A 21707-nucleotide genomic window follows, 5' to 3' on the forward strand; every position below is an offset into this window, starting at 1 on the left:
AAAATTCTCAAATGGCTCCTCTGAATTTGGTGGTTACCCTATTGCCAGCTTGCAGAGGCGGTCACTATCTCCCCTTCCCCTGTACTCCTTGCTGTTCCCAGGCTCTGTGCTGTCAGATTAGCCCCAGCATTCCCCACTGCTCCCAGGATGGTGATGTCACTTCCCCCCCCCCCCCCCACTGCTCCCAGGATGGTGATGTCACCCCCCCCCAGGATTCCTTGCTGTTCCCAGGCTCTGTGATGTCAGATTAGCCCTAGCGTTCCCCACTGCTCCCAGGATGGTGATGTCACTTCCCCCCCAGGATTCATTGCTGTTCCCAAGCTCTGTGATGTCAGATTAGCCCTAGCGTTCCCCACTGCTCCCAGGATGGTGATGTCACTCCCCCCCCAGGATTCATTGCTGTTCCCAAGCTCTGTGATGTCAGATTAGCCCTAGCGTTCCCCACTGCTCCCAGGATGGTGATGTCACTCCCCCCCCAGGATTCATTGCTGTTCCCAAGCTCTGTGATGTCAGATTAGCCCTAGCGTTCCCCACTGCTCCCAGGATGGTGATGTCACTCCCCCCCCAGGATTCATTGCTGTTCCCAAGCTCTGTGATGTCAGATTAGCCCTAGCGTTCCCCACTGCTCCCAGGATGGTGATGTCACTCCCCCCCCAGGATTCATTGCTGTTCCCAAGCTCTGTGATGTCAGATTAGCCCTAGCGTTCCCCACTACTCCCAGGATGGTGATGTCCCTCCCCCCCCCCCCCCCCCCCCCCAAGGATTCCTTGCTGTTCCCAGGCTCTGTGATGTCAGATTAGCCCCAGCATTCCCCACTGCTCCCAGGCTGGGTGGTGTTAGACCTGCCCCAACATTCACTGCCTCCAGGCTCTGTGATGTTACACAGTCCCCAGCATTCCCTGTCTCTCAGGCCGATTCAGTAAAGTCCGCGGGAGAGTGGACGAACGCCTGCTCTCCCGGCGCGCACAGCGGACCCTCGCCGGTGTGCGCGATGCAGTATTCAAATTAGGTGGCGCGGTAGAAATGGGGAAAAGGAGGCGCTAGGGACACTAGCGCCTCCTTTTTGACAGGAGCGGCGGCTGTCAGCGGGTTTGACAGCAGACGCTCAATTTTGCTGGCATCGGTTCTCGAGCCCGCTGACAGCCACGGGCCGAATTCAAATTTTTATTTTATTTTTTTACTCTTTGGGACCTCCGACTTAATATCGCCATGATATTAAGTCAGAGGGTGCACAGAAAAGCAGTTTTTACTGCTTTTCTGTGCACTTTCCCGGTACTGGAAGAAATTAAGGTCGGCACTAATTTCTGAAAGTAAAATGTGCGGCTTAGCTGCACATTTTACTTTCTGTATCCCGCGTGCGTACCTAATAGGGCCATCAACATGCATTTGCATGTTGAGGACGCTATTAGGTAACGTGCGTCCAATAGCAGGCTAACAGTGCGCCCCGGTGGAGCGCACTGTACTGTATCAGCCTGTTTGTGCTGTCACCCTATCCCCAGGATTCATTGCTGTTCTCAGGCTCTGAGATACCCTCCCCTCCAGCCCCATCAAACTTCCATCCGCTAGAACACCGCCCCTTCTGTGTAAAAGTACATATCTGTGTATAATTTTGCATACATAGCTGTTGCCGTTTTCTAAAGAAGCATTTCTGTGGCTGAATTCACTTCGCATAGAGTCTACTGTCATGTATATTTGTCCTGCCTAGACTGTAAGCCCACAGAGCCAGGATTGTCTCTTATGTGTATCTGTCCAGTAGCACTTTACAAATGATAAACAATAGTAGTAGTTGTTTTTAACACCATCCCTGGCTCGCTGATGTCACATTTTCCTTAGCATTCACTGTTGCTTGCAGGCACTGTGATGTAACCACCCTCCCACTTCCAGATGCTGTGATGGCATCCTAGCTTGGGGAGTCCTTGTTCATCCCAGGCTCTGCTGTGCTGCCACCACTCTAGCCCCAGCATTCTGCACTGCTTCCTGCTGCTGGAATGCTCGGTAAAGCTAATATAAATTGGATTTTATAACTTTTGAGTAACAGTTGGGCTTGTAGACCCAGCTGCAAGCCCGAATATGCATGAAAGGAATTAGCTGTAGAGCCCAGCTGTGCTGTAACCATCAGGATCTTTATGTGCACAGCCCGTGGTGGACTAGCAGGTTATTAAATATTCCAGGAGCAAAATGTCAAACATTCCCGTGCCTATGGTTATTTACTGTGGTTTGCTTTCTAAGCCGCAATGGGCCTGAAGCTGGAGCATGCTGTGATGTAGCTCTGCTTATTATTAACACCTTCTTGCATTGATTCCTCTACTTGTCATTTGGCCTTACAGGACATCCACAATGAGTATCTATGAGATAAATATGTGTAAAAAGGATCTCTAATGTATGGAAACTTTTCATGTATATTCATTGTCCAATTCCTAAAAACTCTACGGGGTGAATGGTTTCAGTGTTGGCACAGGAGCTTAATCACGTGGTGCTGGTTGATGAAGCACAAGCCTTGATTTGATAAATCTACTGTATCAGCAGTTGGAATCTGTGTAAGTCAGTTACCTGCCTCAGCAAGCTGTCTCAGTATGTATGGGACGGAGAGAGATCTCTTTTCACAGTCCTTTTGCTGAAAAAAGCAATAAAAGTGGATGTCTATAGCAGGAGTAGATTACAAATAGGCCTAGTTTTCAGGATATCCCTACTGAATATGCATGAGACAGATTTGCAAGAACAATGCCTGAATTATATGCAAATTTCTTATGCATGTTTATTTAGGGATATTTTGAAGATCAGCCCAGTTATGGCTCTCAAGGACAGACCTTATTTATAGCATGAGACATCATGCCTATCACTCACTTATATTGAAGGGCCCATAGTGTTATTCACTACCAACAGATAAGGGTTTCAGGATATCCCTCATGAATAAGCATGAGATTAGATTTGCATACAATGGACAGAGCCAGAACTAGAAGGGGAGGGGCAGCTGCCCCCATTGTCAAGCATAAAGGGGCGTGATCAGCAGGACTGCTTTTAGTGATAGGCAGCTGATGACTCCTGGCCAGTGCCCTGAATCTCAAGCAGTGAAGAGCAGCCTTCTGCTTCCTGTGCCAGCCTCTCCCAGGATGGTGGGGGAGGATGAGCCTGGCACAGACTACCACGCAAAGCACAGAAGAGGCATCTGCTCCCTCTTCTCTTGTTCCCCACCTCCCCTCCTGCAGGAACGTGAATGGCAGAGGGGAAGGTGTTAAGCCAGAGTGGATGGCAGATCAAAGCAGAATATAAGTTTTGTCTGCATATTTCTATTTTTTATTTGTGTTCTCTTATTCCATATTGAGTGAGGGTCGGTATTATGTATGTGAAAATGAAGTGACACCTTCTGCTAGACTGCAGGTTATATAGAGGGAGCTACAGCAGTCCCACGTGTGCTGTTTTCCCCCTAGGTGGTGTATTGGTGTTTTAGGGCCAGCTGGAATAGCTGCAGTGTTGTTGCCTTTTCATGCAGGGCTGTTGCTGTTGGCGTTCTGGGAATTAGTGCTGTTGTGGAGTGGCAGGTTTGCTATGGGGGTTCTGAGTGACTTTTTGTGGTACTTCACAAAGTGCCTGATAATGGAGGGACTTTGTGTCACTGTTGCTGAAGTGACAACAGAATTTGAATGCTTTTCCTAGGGTGAGTAGTAAGGGGAAACATCTCCGTTCAGGCCAGCCAGCCATTTCAGAGATTCATACTACACTGGTTGAAGGCAATTTCTTTTAATTGATAAATTTACAAAGTTCTTGGGGTGGTTGTTTTTTTTTTTTTCAAGTCTCTTGAAAAATTACAGATGACTACATTCGTTAGATACTGTGACAATTTCTGAAACTTATTTATGATATATACATACACACAAAACAAAGTTTAATATTTAAAAACCATCGTGACCCAGTACTTGATTTTAGAGGATTGTTCTGGCAAGGGCTATGGTGGGAGGGAACAAGATGATTATTTAGTTTAATTATCAGAATTGCAGGGGTGGCTATGGGCCTGAAAATGAATTGGGAAGGAGGCACAAGGTTAAAGGCTAAATAACCTAGGGAGGGGGGGAGGTCTCCCAGCTCTTCAGAATGATATAATGAATATGCTTGTGGGAGAGGAGGGTGGGATTAGCACACAGGCCATGTGCTGATTTGTAATTTAAGTTCCTGCCGCTATCGCTACTGCCCCTGCACAAAGATCGACAGCAGTGCAGCCCGAGAGGAAGGATAGAGACAGAAAAGGGAGCTACGGCTGCTGTCGCTGCGCAGATGGTTGGGAGAGGGAAGCTGGGAGGCAGGGGGATGGGTGGAAGAGAGTTAAAGGATGCTGCTGGAGAAGGCATGGAGGGGGGGGGGAGAGAAAAGGGAATGCAGGCTAAGGAGTGGGTGAGGGTCAAAAAGGGGTACAGAACAAAACAGTGGGGAGAGGGACCCAAGGCAAGTGGTGGCGGTAGGGGGGAAAGGAAGGGAAGAGAGAAGGCTGTACCTTGCTGTGCCAGAACAGCCACTGGTAAGTCAAGCGGGTGCAATATTGAATATCTGCGCCGGGCACAGAAAAAACGGGTTCTGGTATGCACAATGGAGGCAGTCTGTATGCAAATTTATCTCCTGCATATTCATTAGGGAGATCCTGAAAACTCAAGCTGTTGGTGACTGTTGAGGGCTGGGGTGAATACCACATGCCAACGGAGGGCACTTTTGCAAGGATGAACTTCTTAAATTAAAATTCTGCGGTGGTAGAAATGTCCAGCCCTCCCTGACCTCAGTGAAATGACCCACATCAGTCTGTGTGATGAGGCAACTTGCCAAGTGGCTCCCGTGGAGTGGGCTCAGGCTGCCGCCATCTTCTGTGAATGCAGTACAAGTGCCACGTGCGCCTGTAGGCTGGCAGGGGCAGAGGTTACACCATACCAGGCCGGTTTAATATTTCCTCTCTCTATGTTTTTTTAGTGACCAGGCCAGGGACAGCCCCTGTGCTGCATTCCTCTTTCCCAGGCTTTGGCAAATGAAAAAAGAAGCACTTAAAGGGCTTCTAACACATGTAGCAGGCACCTTCTCTTTCATGGAGCAGAGCTGAATGTGTCCAATCTTTCCTCTCTGAGCCCATTTTATATGGAAATCAAGCAGAAGCAGCAGCGATGGAGGGCCTAGCCCTTTCCAAAGCATGAAAACTGCCTCCCAGAGTGCAGTGAGTGTTTAAAAAAGGTTTGGCAAAGTCCAGTACCTGCTATTAATCAAGCTGACTTAAGGAACGGCCTCTGCTATCACTAACAGCAGTAGCATGGGATCTGCTTAGTGTTTGGGTATTTGCCAGGTACTTGTAGCCTGGATTGGCCACTGTTGGAATCAGGATGCTGGGCTTGATGGACCCTCGCTCTGACCTTGTATGACCCCTTATGCCAGCTCTATGGTAACAGAGGCAAAAACTTGAGCACTCCAACTGGGCATGTTTATGGACTGCTACCCTCGGCCACAGAGGGAACAGCCCCAGCTTCCCCTTTTCTCTAGTAACTGTGGGTTTATAGAAAGGGATTTTTAGGGGTAGACGCAGCCCGGAATCCTGGAGGCCTCCTTGTGTGCACAATGACTTCCAGCAGCAGAGGGGAGCTTTCAAACTGGAGGACCATGCTACCAATTCCAGGAGCCAAGAGGGGGAAATAGACAGGACACGCAGCCAGGGTGGCACCTCGCATGCTGTTTATCCTTCTTACGTACTTATAAGTTCAAATACTCCAGGGTTTTGTACCGGTACATGTCTGTGCTCCAGACCACGTCCGTCCGCTGAGAGTGCGCCAGCATCTGCTGCAGCTCGGCATTGACCTGGGAGAGTTTCTCCTGGTCAAAGGAGCTGTCCAGGAAGCTGGAGGAGGAGGCGGGCCACAGCAGGCTCTCGCTGTAACAGTCCATAGGGTAGGGGTAAATGACCAGCCGTAAGTCGGGCAGGGGCAGGGTGCTCTGGAGCAGCCTCTTCAGCCCCCGGGTGGAGATGGGGTTGCAGAAGATGCCCAGGTAGCGCAGGTGCGTGCAGCGGCAGAGCGCGGGCAGCACGGCGCCCAGGTGGGAGTCCATCAGTTTGCACTCCATGACGTCCAGGTGCAGCAGGGAGCCAGAGGCCTCGCTCAGCAGGAGCTGGAAGGGCTGCAGGAGGGGCTCACACAGGCTGTTGCCGCTGAGGTCCAACTTCTTCAAGGAGGCGGCGTGGAGACTTCTGGAGAGGTAAGTTAAATCGGAGGGCAAGAGGTAGCAGAAGGCCAGCTCCAGGCTTTCGAGAGGTTTCTGTAAGCCACTGCAACAGATTAATATTAAACAAGCTGAAGTTACATTACTATTACAGCAACATTAGCACAGGGCTCCAGGTTTCTCTGGTCAGTGTAGTTCATTTTCTTAATGATTTAGGTAAAGAAAATGTATCTGTTTTCTGGAAGGGATGCAGTATCTCTAGTCTTGCCCCTCAGGTGCAGTGCTGCGGGCTGAGAAAAGCATGCAGCGAGCACCTGCGGAGGGTAAGCAGTTACAGGCCCAGACTCCCCGTGATAAAGATGTGCATGACTCCTGAAATGTGGTTTTCTTTAGTCATATTGTACAGGACGAAAACATTCCTCTTTCAAGCCAGGTAATTGCATAGATGTAAGAAATTACTTGGATCAGTAAGGATGTCAGTAAGAAACACAGTATCTGCACTAATCGTGCCTTTCTTCTGAGGGACTGCAAATGCTGTTTCAGTACGTCTCGTCCTGGGCCCCTTAAAGCAAGAGCTTCAGCGTGTTAGGAGTCCATCAGGCTGCCCCAATATAGGAAAATTGGTTCTTACCTGCTAATTTTCATTCCTGTAATACCCCAGATCAGTCCAGACCAGTGGGTTTATGCATCCCTACCAGCAGATGGAGGCAGAGAACAAAAAACTTTGAAGCACTGCTTCTTAACCAAGAGTGGCACCTGCAGAACCTCAGTATTGACCTGTACCCAAGCCAAGATACTTTAGAAACCCCTTCACATAGATATAGGGAACTAAAGGGTGAATACCCCTGAACTATAAACCTTGTTTGTCAAGAACCAAACAAGACAAGGAAGTGAATCCTATAACTGCCCTCTAAGAGAAAAATTCTGTACTAAGCAGCAAAACTTGGCAGAAAATCAGTCTTTCGGCATCAAACGGGAGGGTCTCTGGACTGATCTGGGGTATTACAGGAACGAAAATTAGCAGGTAAGAACCAATTTTCCTCCTGAACATACTCAGATCAGTCCAGACCAGTGGGATGTACCCAAGCACCCCTAAACTGGGCGAGCCCCCAAAAGACCCACATGCAGGACACTCCACCAAGGACAGCTCATCCTGTGCCCTGACATCCAGATGATAACACCTGGTAAATGTATGAATTGAGGACCACACTGCTGCCCTACAAATCTCCTGTGGCAACAGAAGTTGACACTCAGCCCAGGAAGCTTTGCCCTAGTGGAATGCGTCCGCAAGCAGACAGGAATTTGTCGTCCCTTACAAACGTAAGCCGAACAAATGGCCTCCCTAAGCCAACGAGATATGGTAGCCTTAGATTAAATGATTTCTTTGCTTCGGTGTTTACTGAAGAGGATTTTGGGGAGGTACCCGTAATGGAGAAGGTTTTCATGGGTAATGATTCAGATGGACTGAATCAAATCACGGTGAACCTAGAAGATGTGGTAGGCCTGATTGACAAACTGAAGAGTAGTAAATCACCCGGACCGGATGGTACACACCCCAGAGTTCTGAAGGAACTAAAAAATGAAATTTCAGACCTATTAGTAAAAATTTGTAACTTATCATTAAAATCATCCATTGTACCTGAAGACTGGAGGATAGCAAATGTAACCCCAATATTTAAAAAGGGCTCCAGGGGCGATCCGGGAAACTACAGACCGGTTAGCCTGACTTCAGTGCCAGGAAAAATAGTGGAAAGTGTTCTAAACATCAAAATCACAGAACATATAGAAAGACATGGTTTAATGGAACAAAGTCAGCATGGCTTTACCCAAGGCAAGTCTTGCCTCACAAATCTGCTTCACTTTTTTGAAGGAGTTAATAAACATGTGGATAAAGGTGAACCGGTAGATATAGTATACTTGGATTTTCAGAAGGCGTTTGACAAAGTTCCTCATGAGAGGCTTCTAGGAAAAGTAAAAAGTCATGGGATAGGTGGCGATGTCCTTTCGTGGATTGCAAATTGGCTAAAAGACAGGAAACAGAGAGTAGGATTAAATGGACAATTTTCTCAGTGGAAGGGAGTGGACAGTGGAGTGCCTCAGGGATCTGTATTGGGACCCTTACTTTTCAATATATTTATAAATGATCTGGAAAGAAATACGACGAGTGAGATAATCAAATTTGCAGATGACACAAAATTGTTCAGAGTAGTTAAATCACAAGCAGATTGTGATAAATTGCAGGAAGACCTTGTGAGACTGGAAAATTGGGCATCCAAATGGCAGATGAAATTTAATGTGGATAAATGCAAGGTGATGCATATAGGGAAAAATAACCCATGCTATAATTACACAATGCTGGGTTCCATATTAGGTGCTACAACCCAAGAAAGAGATCTAGGTGTCATAGTGGATAACACATTGAAATAGTCTGTTCAGTGTGCTGCGGCAGTCAAAAAAGCAAACAGAATGTTGGGAATTATTAGAAAGGGAATGGTGAATAAAACGGAAAATGTCATAATGCCTCTGTATCGCTCCATGGTGAGACCGCACCTTGAATACTGTGTACAATTCTGGTCGCCGCATCTCAAAAAAGATATAATTGCGATGGAGAAGGGCTACCAAAATGATAAGGGGAAAGGAACAACTCCCCTATGAGGAAAGACTAAAGAGGTTAGGATTTTTCAGCTTGGAGAAGAGACGACTGAGGAAGGATATGATAGAGGTGTTTAAAATCATGAGAGGTCTAGAACGGATAGATGTGAATCGGTTATTTACTCTTTCGGATAATAGAAAGACTAGGGGGCACTCCATGAAGTTAGCATGGGGCACATTTAAAACTAATCGGAGAAAGTTCTTTTTTACTCAACGCACAATTAAACTCTGGAATTTGTTGCCAGAGGATGTGGTTAGTGCAGTTAGTATAGCAGTGTTTAAAAAAGGAGGAGAAGTCCATTACCTGCTATTAAGTTCACTTAGAGAATAGCCACTGCCATTAGCAATGGTAACATGGAATAGACTTAGTGTTTGGGTACTTGCCAGGTTCTTATGGCCTGGATTGGCCACTGTTGGAAACAGGATGCTGGGCTTGATGGACCCTTGGTCTGACCCAGTATGGCATGTTCTTATTTTCTTATGAGGCTTTGTCCCCTTTCTTCAGTCCACTGAAGAGGACAAACATATGATCTGAGTGACGAAAAGCATTAGTAACCTACAAATACCGAAGTAGTATTTGCCGCACATCCAGAAGCTATAATTCTGTATCCTAAGGAGACTCTTTCAAGCACTCTGGTAAACCCAGAAGATCTACCCATCTGATTAACATGAAAGGCAGACACCACCGTAGGATCAAAGGGAGGCACTGTTCTCAATGACATTCCATTCCTGGAATCCGCAAAAACGGATCCCTACACAACAGAGCCTGAAGCTCCGAAATCCTTCGAGCTGAACAAATAACCTCAAAAACCTCAAAAAAAAAAAAAATAGCTACCAAAAAGACCGCTTTCAGAATCAAATCCTTCAGGGTAGCCTCTCTCAAGGGTTGAAAGGGGGAGTCTGCAAAGGTCGCAAAATACTAGGTTGAGACTCCCAATCTGGGCAGATCTTTCGCACCAGAGAACATAACATCTTAGCCCCTTTGAGGAATCTTACCACTACCAGTTGGACAGAGTTCTACCCTGAAACCTGCCTCTAAGCGCAGCCAAGGTGGCCACCTGCACACGAAGCGAGTTGTATGCCAAACCCTTGGACAACCCCTGCTGCAGGAAATCCAGCACATGCGACACCTACACTGCCAGAGGATCTAGACAACGCTGAAGACACCAAACTTCACACAATTTCCAGACCCTACTATATGCTATAGAGGTAGTCGGTCTTCTGGATTATATGCACAAGGTTAAAGGCTAAATAACCTAGGGGGTCTCCCAGCATTTCAGAATGATGTAATGAATATGCTTGTGGGAGAGGAAGGTTGGGATTATAGCACAGGCCCTGCTATATGCAATGTTGCAGGGCCTTGGAGATGATGCTCCGCCCAAGCAAATAATCTCCGGGCTTCCGCCATTGCATGACTCTTCATGCCGCCCTGCCGATTGATATATGCCACAGCCGCCGTGTTGTCAGAGTACACTTGAACCATGTGACCCTGGACCAGGGGCAGAAAAGCCTCCAGGGCTCGATGGACCGCCCTCATCTTGAGGCGATTGATAGACCAGAACGTCTCCTCTGGCACAAGGTCTGTGGAGACCGAACGGCCCAAGCACATTGCTCCCTAGCTGGAGAGGCTTGTGTCCCTGGAGACCACCACCCAGTCCGGAGGCTCCAGATCCATCCCCTTCTCTAAACTGGGATGAGATAGCCACCAGGAGAGGCTGGACCTGAACTTCAAAAGCAGAGGCAGGGACGATGAAACTCCTCCGAGAAAGGACTCCACCTGGACAACAGCACGTGTTGCAAGGGTCTCATGTACGCAAACACCCAGGGGACCAAGTCCAATGTGGATACCATAGACCCCAGGACCTGTAAATAATCCCACATTTTGGGCACCTCCAGACGAAGAAAAAGCTTGACCAGAGACTACAACTTCGACACCTGGTCCGCTGCCAGGAAAACTCTGCCTCGCTGACTGAGTCGGCTCCAACTGACTCTTGTGCACATTGATAACCCAACCGAGAGACTGTAAGGTGGACATCACTCTTCAGATGGACTTCTCTTGAACCAACCAATCGTCCAGATATGGGTGGACCAAAATTCGCTCCTGGTGAAGAGCCGAAGCCACCACCACCACCACCTTGGTGAATGTGCGGGGCGCCATCGCCAAGCCGAACGGGAAGGCTCTGAACTGAAAATGTTGACTCAACACTTTGAAGCGAAAAAATTTCTGATGATCCTGTTCAATGTGGATGTACAGGTACACTTCCATCAGGTCTACGTAGGCGAGAAATTCTCCTTTGTGGACCGCTACCATCACGGTATGCAGCACCTCGATGGGAAAGCGCAGAACCCGAAGGAACAGATTCACCTTCTGCAAATCGAGAATGGGCCGAAAGGAGCCCTCCTTTTTCGGCACCACAAAGTAAATGGAATACCTTCCCTGACCCTACTCCTCCAGAGGGACAGGAACAATGGCCTTTAGGGCAAGCAACCTTTGCAGCGTCCCCAACACTGCCTCCCGCATGTCACGAGAGACCATGTCAGACTCCACAAAGGCCTCCCGAGGTGGGCACAAAAACTCTAGAGCATAGCCCTCTCGTATCACCTCCAGCACCCAAAAGTCCAAGGTAATCTTTTCCCACTCTTCGTACAACCCGCCTCCTACAGCTTCTATGGAGGAGAGGGGACCACTGGCTTCAATTGGGCTGATTTTCTGCTCCCATTGCCCTGCCCGATGCTGTCTCATGAAAGGACTGTTGGCGCCTGCTGCCTTGTATCGAGACACAAACAGACTAGGACTTGCCAGAGCGATAGACGGGAATCCCAAAAACCGGACGTCAGCATCGGGCCCTTCTGAACCCAACAGTCCCTCTAGGACTGGGAACTTGTTGGGATCAGGGTCATCTTTTCCCCCATCTGCATTAGCTCCTGTATCGAGAGGGTCCAATTGGAACTGATCAAGTCCTCACAGTCTCTGGGACCAGCCTCTGCAGCCACCCAGCGCAAACCCAGGCGCTGAAGAATATCGCCAGTCCCCCGAGCAGCCACTTTAGACTTTTTAGCCGCGGGGGCCTGCGGGCAATCCCTTGCCCGCCTTCTTTCTCCACTTCTAGCCAAATAGGCCTTATGGAGAAGGAGAACAAAATCTGGGGGAAAATCCCCCGATTCATCTTCCCCCGATCCCAGGGGACTGTCAGCTGCCTCACCTTCTCCTTCTGAGGCATCCTGCCTGACTGGGGAAAGGGCAGGGGGAGAATCGCTTGACCGCCCTGCGGTCTCCTGCACTGCCTCCCCGGCGGCAATGGGAACAAACCCTGCTGACCTCCTGCTGCGATTTCCTACGCGGCTCGAGGGGGCCCTTCCTGCTGCGAAACGTTAGCCGGGCAGACCCGCTGCCGCCATGCCACACGCACGTATCCAACCCCCCTGCGGCCCGGCTACACATGAGGGATGGCCCACGGAGATGCTTAACACCTCAGGGAGCGTCCGTGATCTAGAACCTAGAACTACTGTAAAACAAAACAAATCGTTTTTCCTTTGTTTTTGTTTTAAACTAACAATCTGCAGGTGGAGCTCTACAGTCTGCTGGAGTCAGAGAAATACTGGGGTCCTGCAGGTGCCACTCTCAGTTAAGAAGCAGTGCCTCAAAGATTTGTTCTCCGACTCCATCTGCTGGAAGGGATGAATAACCCCACTGGTCTAGACTGGTCAGGAACCCACCTTTAATCCCATTCTGATACTGTGACTAGGAAAGATCAAAACCAGTTCTGATTGGGGCCAGATAAGTGATCAAGTGGCAATGTGATGCATGGGAGACCCAGATTTGATTTTTCATCCCCACTTCCTGCTCCTGAGGATGCAACGCAGTCAGCATTCACAGCCCTCAAGAGGGATTCTCAGCCATTGGACAGTAGCAATACCAACGGGCTGGTTCAAGTGCAAACTTGCTCCAGGTTCTGGGGAGAACTACTGCCTGGGCATCTCAGTTTGAAGAGCATCGGTGCAATGGCCGAGCTGCATGGGAGGGGTATAAAAGGGAAAACCCTCCTGCTCCCCCCTCCCCCAGGGAACTGCCCATGAAGTCTCTCTCATAGGGCATAGCCCCAGTAGGGTCAGTTTGTGATCGAGCTGGAAGCCCTAAGGAATAAGAGAAAGTGGGCGAGCTAGAAAAGCATTCCCACCCCATTGCCACAACTAGCTTTCTCTGCCCCTCCCTCCAGTACAGAGACTTACCCAAGCAGTTGTCTCAGTCTTCCTGAAAGCCTGGAGGAGCCCAGATTCAGCTCCCTGAGATTTGCCAGCCTACCCAGCTGGACAGCAAAGTTCTGCAGGCCAGCTTCCATCTCCACCGAGAGCCGCCTCACGTCAACATTGTTATACGGCAGCTTCAGACTGAGGAGGCTGGTGAACTTTGCCATATAGGGCAGCAGCACGTTCAGCCCAGGAAGGCCCAGGTTGTTAAACCGAAGGTCGACCTGGCGAATGCTGGCTGGGCTCAAGAGCTCCAAGAGTCCCAAGGTACTGCGAATCGACAGCTCTTCTGCTCGAAAGTCCCGGCACCTCAGCCGCAGTGGGCTGCAGCTGCTGCTGCTCACCTGCAAGGCCTCGCGGAGGATGGCGGAGGATGTGCTGTTCACAAAGAGGTCCATGTGCACCTCCACGCAGGCCCGGCTCCCCAGGGACGAGGTAGCTGCTGAGGGGCTGCATGCCCCCTTTCTCCGTTTCAGCAGAGGATTGGCGCCCTCACTGTAACGCTGGGACATGTCGACACAGGCTTTGGATAAAGTCACAGTCTGAGACCACAAGCTCATGGTTTCGGGATCCTGTTCCAGGCTGTCATCCTGAAGCCCCATCATGTTCAGAACCCGCAGCTGCTGTGTCCTGAAGGAGAAGTAAAGAAGAAACACAAAAAGGTTAATTAACCAATGCACTCTTTTCAAGGAATTAGTCTAATGAACCCACGTTCAGAACTATTCAAGCAGCCCATACACGGCACATTTATTTAAAATATTTATACTCCACTTCTTCGATGGTCCCAAAAAACAAAGCGGAAGCCGATCCAAGATTGCTATGCAGCGGTAAAAAACGAAGAAGAGGATCGGTGTATAAAAGGACTTTTATTAGATCTTGCCCGACTCTTGCAGAGTTTCGCTTGCTACAGAGCTGCCTCAGGGGCTGTATGAAAAGAATTCTTGATAAAATAACTCCAAGGTACACGAATGGTATTCTTGTCGAATAAGTCTGAATTCAATTCCACTGGCACGCATCTCTTAAACTAGAAGTTAATACAGCAACCTTTAAACACTATTCAGTGTTAGATGTTGGATCGTTTCTCACATTGCAAACTCGGTATTGAAAAATTAGAAGTCAAGCTTTAACCAATAATCAGTAATGTATATAGATTCAATGTTGCAAAGGAATTTCAATCGAAGCAGTTGTACTTCATAGCCAAACTGCATATTGGTTAAAGCTTGACTTCTAATTAAATTGCTTCCTTAATCCAGTGAGCTACTGTCACCTTGGAGGCCACCTGTCCTCTCTCTAACCACTGAAGAGAACAGACAGTCTGAACTCCTACAAGAGTCAATGACCTTAGGATACGTGGGCAACATTCTTGAAACATCAAGAAAATTAAGATCCTGAAACCTGCCTGTGGTGAAGCAGAGGTTTTGCATGCTCTGTAGTTTGTTTTTTCCCCCCAGAGAGCTCATTTCCTCTGTTCTGGCCTGCAGGTGCTGTTTGCTTGAACTGCAGTGCAGAGATCAGAGGCTTTGGATGCTGCCTTGACAGCATCCCTGAAGAAATATCAGACTGAAACATCCTGCAGTGCCATTGGCCAAAACCATTACAGGTCAGAAGGTCATTGCTGAGAAAGCTTATTGTTAGTATTTTGTGCCCTGATGATAGAGAACTCTCTAGTCTTGGCTTGGAGCACAGACAGAGCTGTAGTTTGCTAAGACCCTGTTCAGCTCCTGTGGACAGCCTTTTTCCTGACATCCCCCGTCTCTAGAAAGTAGTGGAAAGAGTTACCTTTTACTGTTTAATCCACGTTTTACCTGTTCCTGTTTACAGATTAAATCTTTTTTCGTTCACTGTTCTTACTTTTTGTTAATAAACTTATAGTTTATCTCTGCTTGTCTTGGACTGATTAACGATCCCAGTAGCCAGCACTTGCCCCATCGGCCAGCAGAGGACAGCCCTGATGCTTCTCCAATGCTCCATGCAGACCCGCCAAACGCCATGCCACTTTTGCTGCACACACATGCTGTTCCTCCCTGCACCTGCGGCATCACCAGCACCTCAACGGCCAGCAGGGAAACAGTCTCAGTGCCATGGAGCCCATACCCGGTCTCCACCACAGGCAGAGAACCCCATCCCTGAGCTCCCCGAGCTGCTAAGGTAGCTCCCCCCCCAGACCCTGCTGCTGCACAGATTCCTCTAACTAGTTCCTCATTTTTTTTTTTTTTTTACTCTAGGAGAACAAATAAAGATACATAGAAACCAACACTTTCCTTCGGCGCAGAGGTTCCTGTTCTAGGAACAAGAGCCAGACCACTGGCTATATCTGTGGCCTTTCGCCAAACTTTAGCAACCTAGCCCAGGACAAACCGTATAAAACGGACACCTCCCTGCTCCATTGGGCCTGCAGTGCAGAACTGACAGCAGGTTCCACCGCTGTCTCATGGGAGATGAGGGATCTGGACCACAAGATGTCCATCCCATGGACCTACAGACTGAGCTGCTAGAAGGGTCACCAACCTGCTGGTCCACCTTAAACCAGGGGGGGATGGCCCCACCAGGACCTCACAAACCCCTTTTAATCTTTTTGTTTGTTTGTGATCTTCTCTCCAAGCTGCAGGTTTTATACTATCTCCCATCTGCTGGAGACAGAGAAATACTGAGGGACTGCAGGTGGCACACTGGGTTATGTACAGTGTCAGTGAAACTTTCTCTGTCTCCATCTGCTGGCAGGGAGGTAAACCCGGGAGCCTGCAGTGATCTGGATACAAACAGGAATGTGGGTATTTGGTCTGTGCGTGTTTTTCCTAGGAACTGTGACACTCCCCCTGGATTGTTTGGGATCTCAGTGTCCCTAAAAACCACGAGTGGGATAGCTTGCAGGAAGGGAACATGCCCAGAAGCAAGCAGGAACCCAGCTGGAAGGGTTGCCAGTGTAGGAGTATGTGCGCAGGTGCAAGTGATCTGGGCAGTGCTTGGCAGGACTCTCCGAGTGGCTATAGGGTTACCCCAAGTGCTTATTAGGGCTAGCGCTGAAGCATTACGTGACAAACCCTTAGCCTCACTCCACTTAAATAAAGGGAGTTCAACTGACTGACTTAGATGAAAGGAAGAAGCCACCTTAGGCAAGAAGGATGGAAACATACAAACGTAAACACAAGCTTCTGAAAAGTGCAGAATTAGATCCCTATCAGTCAGAGCCTGTAGTTCCGAAATATATTGTCCTGAAAATATTCCCACAACGAAGTGTGGAACGATGGGCAAACACACTCATGTGAACACAATCCAACAGGTGTGTTGTAAAATCAAATTGTAAAACAAACCAGAAAAAAAATGTAAACAGGAAAAGTTCAATAATTCCAAAAATGCCAAATCTTTATTGAAATGTCAGTCCCCTGAAAATATTGCCACCAAAAACACAGACGTCAGAGTTAAAGCCTTAATAATTGCCTCTTATGGGCTCAGATCTTGCACAGGGCCCAAAGCATCAGATTAAGATCCCACAGAGGAAACTGCTTTTGGAGATACCTAAGGTTGGGCCACCAAGGACACTCCCTGAACTTTTCCCTCGTAACAGGTAAGAGCTACCACATGGACCTTAGCGATTTCAAGGCCAAACTCTTCTGAAGCCTATGCTGTAAAAAATACAAAATTATAGGTATTGGAGCCTTAAAAGGGGAACTGGCTGCATCCACAAACCAAACCTCAAAAGACTTTCCAAACCTGAATATAAGCCAATGAGGTGGACTTCTTCCTGGCCTGTAAAAGAGTGCTTGCCTTTATTTCTCAGCCTTCTCCATTCACTAGCCAGGCTACAAGACAAAAGGAGTCCAGATCCTCCATGACAAGTGGGCCTTGATGCAATGGATCCTGTATGCGACCCAGTTGTAAAGGTTCTTTCAATTTGAGTAGCACGAGGTCCACATGTCATGAGGGCCTGGGCCAGTCCAGCATAATAAAGGCCTACCTGACCATAGTGCCTCTCTAGCTTTTGAATGACCCATCCTTTCATGGGCCAAAATGAAAATACATAAAGAACTTAAGGAGGCCAGCTCCAGTGGAAGTTGCCTCCTGTCTGTAATTGAAGAACCTCACTGCCTTGAAATTTCTGCAAGTGGCCATGAGATCCTAGCTCAGCTCACCCCATCTGCAAGTTAGCACGGCAAAGGCCTTGTCTAGACCAGCCTTGATGGCCAAGAAAGTGACTCTCTCCCACACAGAGGCTGTAAAAAGAGTACCGAACCATGAGTCAGAGGAAAATCTAATATAAGAGGTCATGACTCTTCTCAGCCACCGACTCTCTGTGTGACCCGTATCCAGTTCTTCCACCAACTCTCCATGCGACTGGACAAGTCACATAATCTCCCCGAGTCTATTTGTCCACCTGTAATTGGGAACAAGGACAATAATGATCCTCACTTACTGTTGGAAGCTTCCATGAGATTCAGGTCCTAGAAATGTGCTGTAAGACATGTAGGATTTAGGAGTGTGTATTTGGATGAAAGGCAGTATAGAATAATTTCAATTAATGGCATTCTGAAGCAGACTTGGAAACGCCACCACTTATTCCTTGGAGTGAGCAACAAGGAAGAGATCTACTCTTTGGGCTGTGCCAGGTACCTTCTAGTAACCTGGATTGGCCTCTGGACTCAATGGATCTTTAGTCTGACTCAGCATGGCACATTTTACTGTGTCTTTTTACACAAGTTGGGGTTGTCTTGTTCAATCCTTTTTTTTTTCTCTCGGGGCCGTCAACTTTCTTCAGTAATTGCTGTCAGTACTCCCCACATAGTCTGTCTGAAATGCCTACCATACCTGTGGCAGTCAAGTATTTCAGGATGGGAGCAGAGGCTTCAAGTCTCTCCTCCCATTGTGCCACAGCATCCCCTTGTAGCTGAGAGGGCAAGGCATGGCATCCTCCAGAGCTTATTAGCAGCAAGTCACAACGGCTTGCTTCCCATTTCCCCCCGCAGGGGCTGTGGATGATGCCAACCTAGTAACCTTTAAACAAACAAAAAAAAAAACAAACCAAGATAACACTAATTGGTAAAGGAGGCACGGGAAACTTACAAAGCAATTTATTACATGGGGTCTTTTCCATAAGTAATTGTTTTCCCCTTCCTCCCCAAACTTAATTTCTTTAATGTAAAGCAAAATTCAGTACATTTTTAATTAAAGGCTGAACCCATCGTTGAGTTTTTGAATGTGACAAACGTTACCTCTCCTCTCCTTCCATGGCCTGATTCAGGTATGCCAGGACTCCTAGGATCACTGCTTGCACACACAGCTTGCTGGGCTTCTCCTTGATCAGCAGACGATCGCAGTGCTTGCAGCTCTGTAGCAGCTTCTGTATACTGAGAATAGGAAAGGGCCATCTCTGCACCAGGTCCTGCAGCACGAGAGTCTTCCTGTCCACAAAAGAGGCTTTGAACAGCACTGGGTACAACTCCTTTGGAATAAACTCCAGAGCTCTGCAGATGGAGGCGTGGTCGGAAACCACCTTCTGCGCACAGAGGAACACCAGAGACCGCATGATGGCTAACTGGGAGTCAAAAGAGTCCTGCTGTAGCAAAATAAGAACACAGACCTCATGAGTACTTTTGGATAAGATGCTCTACTTACATATTAGCAGTCCTATGAGGAAGTCGCTGATATTATAAGTGGTCATAAATACTAATATGAGGATCACAAAATGCAAGTGAGGCCATCTTATCAGCAGTAGAGGGTTTCAGTCTCAGTCATATGGTATCACTTATGTAACTGACTATGGCAGTTAAAAACAGAAACATCTTCCACAGTCTTCCCTTATCCTCATTTTAAGTCACTTTGTTGACACTGCTGATCTGCATAATACCTGTATATCTAAAGAGGATGAGGTAATGCAGATTTATATTATGCATTTGATTATGCACTTCACTGAATTTTTTTTGTAGTATGTATAATGTATTGGCTGTTTTGATTATGTATATGATTATCTTGTACTTAGTTATGAATTTTTATCTCTCAACTGCATTGGATGGTCCTTTCATTGATTAGAAAGGCAGTATATAAACCTCAGTGTATAGATATTCAATCTGTCAATATACTCAGAATGCAAATCATATTTATTATCGAAACAACCTATAGTGGTCTTTTTAAAATTATGATCTTGGTCCTCTGGTAATAGCTATAGGAAACAATACAGGCTGTAAAATGTACTATACAGCCTCCCTGAAAAAAATACAGACTGTTTTACTCCAAAAATTATCACAGCAGCAGTTACTGCAGATCAAAGTATGTTTTGTGCAGGGAGCTTCAGTATGGGGGGGGGGGGGGGGGGGGGGGAATTAGGAAGAACTGAATAGGTTCAGCCTACTACAAGAAAATGGGTAGCATAAATAATATGGATTAGTGTTTTGCTATGTGATAAAGAAATAAAGTTTATATTGAAATAGGTGTACATCAGTACCAGACTGTATGTATGCAGGTTAATGACATGGGTAACAAGTATAATGTCCCCTTCCAGTGAAGCCAAAATCCAGAACAAGGAGCTGGATGTGGGGAGGCTCAGAAGAAACTGTTCTTTACTGAGAGGATGGTGAATATCTAGAATAAAAAACCACCAGAGGGTAGTAACAACCAAAACAGTGACCGAATGAAGCATGCTTGGGACAGACATAAGAGTTTGGGGAAAAGATTGAAGAAAAGAATTGAGGGTATGGGTGATGGTTTAAGCATTGGAAGCTTACATGCTCATCTTCCTGGCGTGGCAGGGGAAGGGCACATAACAAAATAGAGTGGTGGGATATGTTGCAAACTGACTTAGCTGGATTTCTCTGCTAAGGGTAAAGAGTTTATGGGCGATCTCTTTAGCCTTGTGGGTGGTGGCAGTGTAGAGCGAGCGCGGTGTGGGCAGTAAAGCCTATACAGATGAGAGCTGAAAACATCCTGAGCCAAAGCCGTGCAGAGTGGATGGGCCAGTGCTTCTCATCTGCCATCACGTGGTAGACCTTGAAATGAGGCCCAGGTTTCACTCTGTGGAATGCAGCATACAATCGGAATAATTTATTTTTCAGGAAAAGACAAATTTGATAGTAAAGTGACATCATCATTGTCCACAATAGTTAAGGCTGAAGTCTTGACCACTGTCATTACCACTCAGTAGTCTGCAGCTTATGCCAACTCAACACCTTTGTTTGCTGCTGTGTCCAATACGTGCGCGTGAAGACGAGGACACGGCGGGGGGGGGGGGGGGGTTAGGCCGCGGTTACGCGAGGGGTGGGGACCAGGTTGCTCAGTACTCCAGGCGGGGGTCAGGAAAAGGCCGCACGCCCCGGTTACCTGGGTCAGTGTTGCAGGGGGGGGGGGGGGTCAGGAAAAGGCCCCGTTGCTCCGGTTACCCGGGTCAGTGTTCACAAGCGGGGTCGCGCACCCCGTTGCCACGGATACCCGGGTCAGTGTTGCAGGCGGGGTCAGGAGGCGGCCGCGCGCAACCATTGCTCCACTTACCTGGATCGGTGCTACAGGTGGGGGTCGCGCAGACCCTTTGCCCTGGTTACCTGGGTCAGCGGCGCTTGGTTGTAAAGGCCATCCTCGGACCCGGTACTGGACAGCGGAGGAGCCCGGCCCGTTCGCAGGCGCGCCCGTCGCCGTCTCCCTCCGCCCAGCCGCACCAATGGCGCTCTTCCGGGAAGCCCGGAAGCTGTGCTGACGTCAATGCCGCGTGCCGGAAGGGACGCGCAGCGTGGTAGGGTCGCTATGCTCAATTAATCCTGAGCCTACTTTTATTTGGAAAATCGCTGGGTTGGTAACGCTCGACGCTCAGGAAGGCGCGATGAATGTCTTATTAAAAGAGAATTCGCAAAAGGCAGACGCCAAAAGCAAGCAAGCAACAAACGCATTAAAAGCTGATCTTTGGCAGCATCCTGCTAAGGTTTCACATTCAGTTAAGAACATAGGAATTGCCATTTTGGGTCAGACCGAGGCCAGCGTCCTGTTTCCAGCGCTGACCAGTTCAGGCCACAAGTACCTGGCAAGATTCCAAACTGTAAATCGATCCCTTGCTGCCGTTGCACAGTGATAAGCAGGGACTATTCCCTAAGCCTGTTTGCTTATTGCCGGTTTATGCAGAGCTCCGGGAATTTGACCAATTGTGTGCCGAGTGAAAAAGGATTGCCTCCAATTTGTTTTGAATGTGCTACTTACAAACTTCATGGAGTGCCCCCTAGTTTTTGTATTTTTTGAAAGTAAGGAACCAATTTACGTTTACCCATTCCCTGTACATACCCAGTTCAGTTCAGACTCCTGGGTTTTGCCTCCCTGCCAGCAGATGGAGATAAAGTTTTACTGATACTCAGGCCTATCCTGTAAAGTGCGGCCGCGTTTACCCTGCTCCTAAGCCGTTTTTAACTTCGTTTTCGGCCGCGTTAGCCCTTCCCGCGATCCCGAATCCCCTTTAACCTACTCCTACCGCGTCCTAAATTCCCTGGGCAACCCCTTCCGCCCGCGGCATGCATATTGCATGCAAACGAGCGAATTAGCGCGATGTTGCATGCAAACGAGCGAATTAGCTATTCACCTAGCATCCCATAACCCGCGCCCCGACTAACACTACCTTTCCCTGCCGTTTTGTCGCGCGTTTAACCTGCAAACTTACCGCC

At 48.1% G+C, this 21707-nt stretch overlaps 1 protein-coding gene across 2 annotated transcripts; it reads right to left on the reverse strand.

Annotated features, from left to right (window-relative positions):
- Positions 1-3722: 3722 nt before the first annotated feature.
- LRRC14 (leucine rich repeat containing 14) lies at positions 3723-20805 on the reverse strand. Of its 2 annotated transcripts, none has more exons than XM_029592217.1 (4): positions 20557-20805; positions 18288-18628; positions 13063-13710; positions 3723-6286 (listed from the first exon to the last, which is right to left on the reverse strand). In XM_029592217.1, exons 2-4 carry the CDS (start codon positions 18599-18601, stop codon positions 5716-5718), a joined length of 1533 nt encoding a protein of 510 aa, XP_029448077.1. In that variant the 5' UTR covers positions 18602-18628; positions 20557-20805; the 3' UTR covers positions 3723-5715. The 2 variants fall into 2 exon arrangements, with proteins under 2 accessions (XP_029448077.1, XP_029448076.1); XM_029592216.1 differs by having other exon boundaries at positions 18288-18631; positions 20557-20804.
- Positions 20806-21707: the final 902 nt, after the last annotated feature.

This window comes from Rhinatrema bivittatum, chromosome 2 (genome assembly GCF_901001135.1).
Source record: "Rhinatrema bivittatum chromosome 2, aRhiBiv1.1, whole genome shotgun sequence".
NCBI lineage: Eukaryota > Metazoa > Chordata > Amphibia > Gymnophiona > Rhinatrematidae > Rhinatrema > Rhinatrema bivittatum.

What these genes read in the sequence shown, in the direction of transcription:
- LRRC14 (XM_029592217.1), bottom strand. Translation starts at nt 18,601, where the DNA reads ATGCGGTCTCTGGTGTTCCTCTGTGCGCAGAAGGTGGTTTCCGACCAC. An exon ending in GCCATGGAAGGAGAGGAGAG is followed by an intron (nt 13,711 to 18,287) that starts GTAACGTTTGTC and finishes CTTCTCCTTCAG; the next exon opens with GACACAGCAGCTGCGGGTTC. An exon ending in AGACTGAGACAACTGCTTGG is followed by an intron (nt 6,287 to 13,062) that starts GTAAGTCTCTGT and finishes AATCTGTTGCAG; the next exon opens with TGGCTTACAGAAACCTCTCG.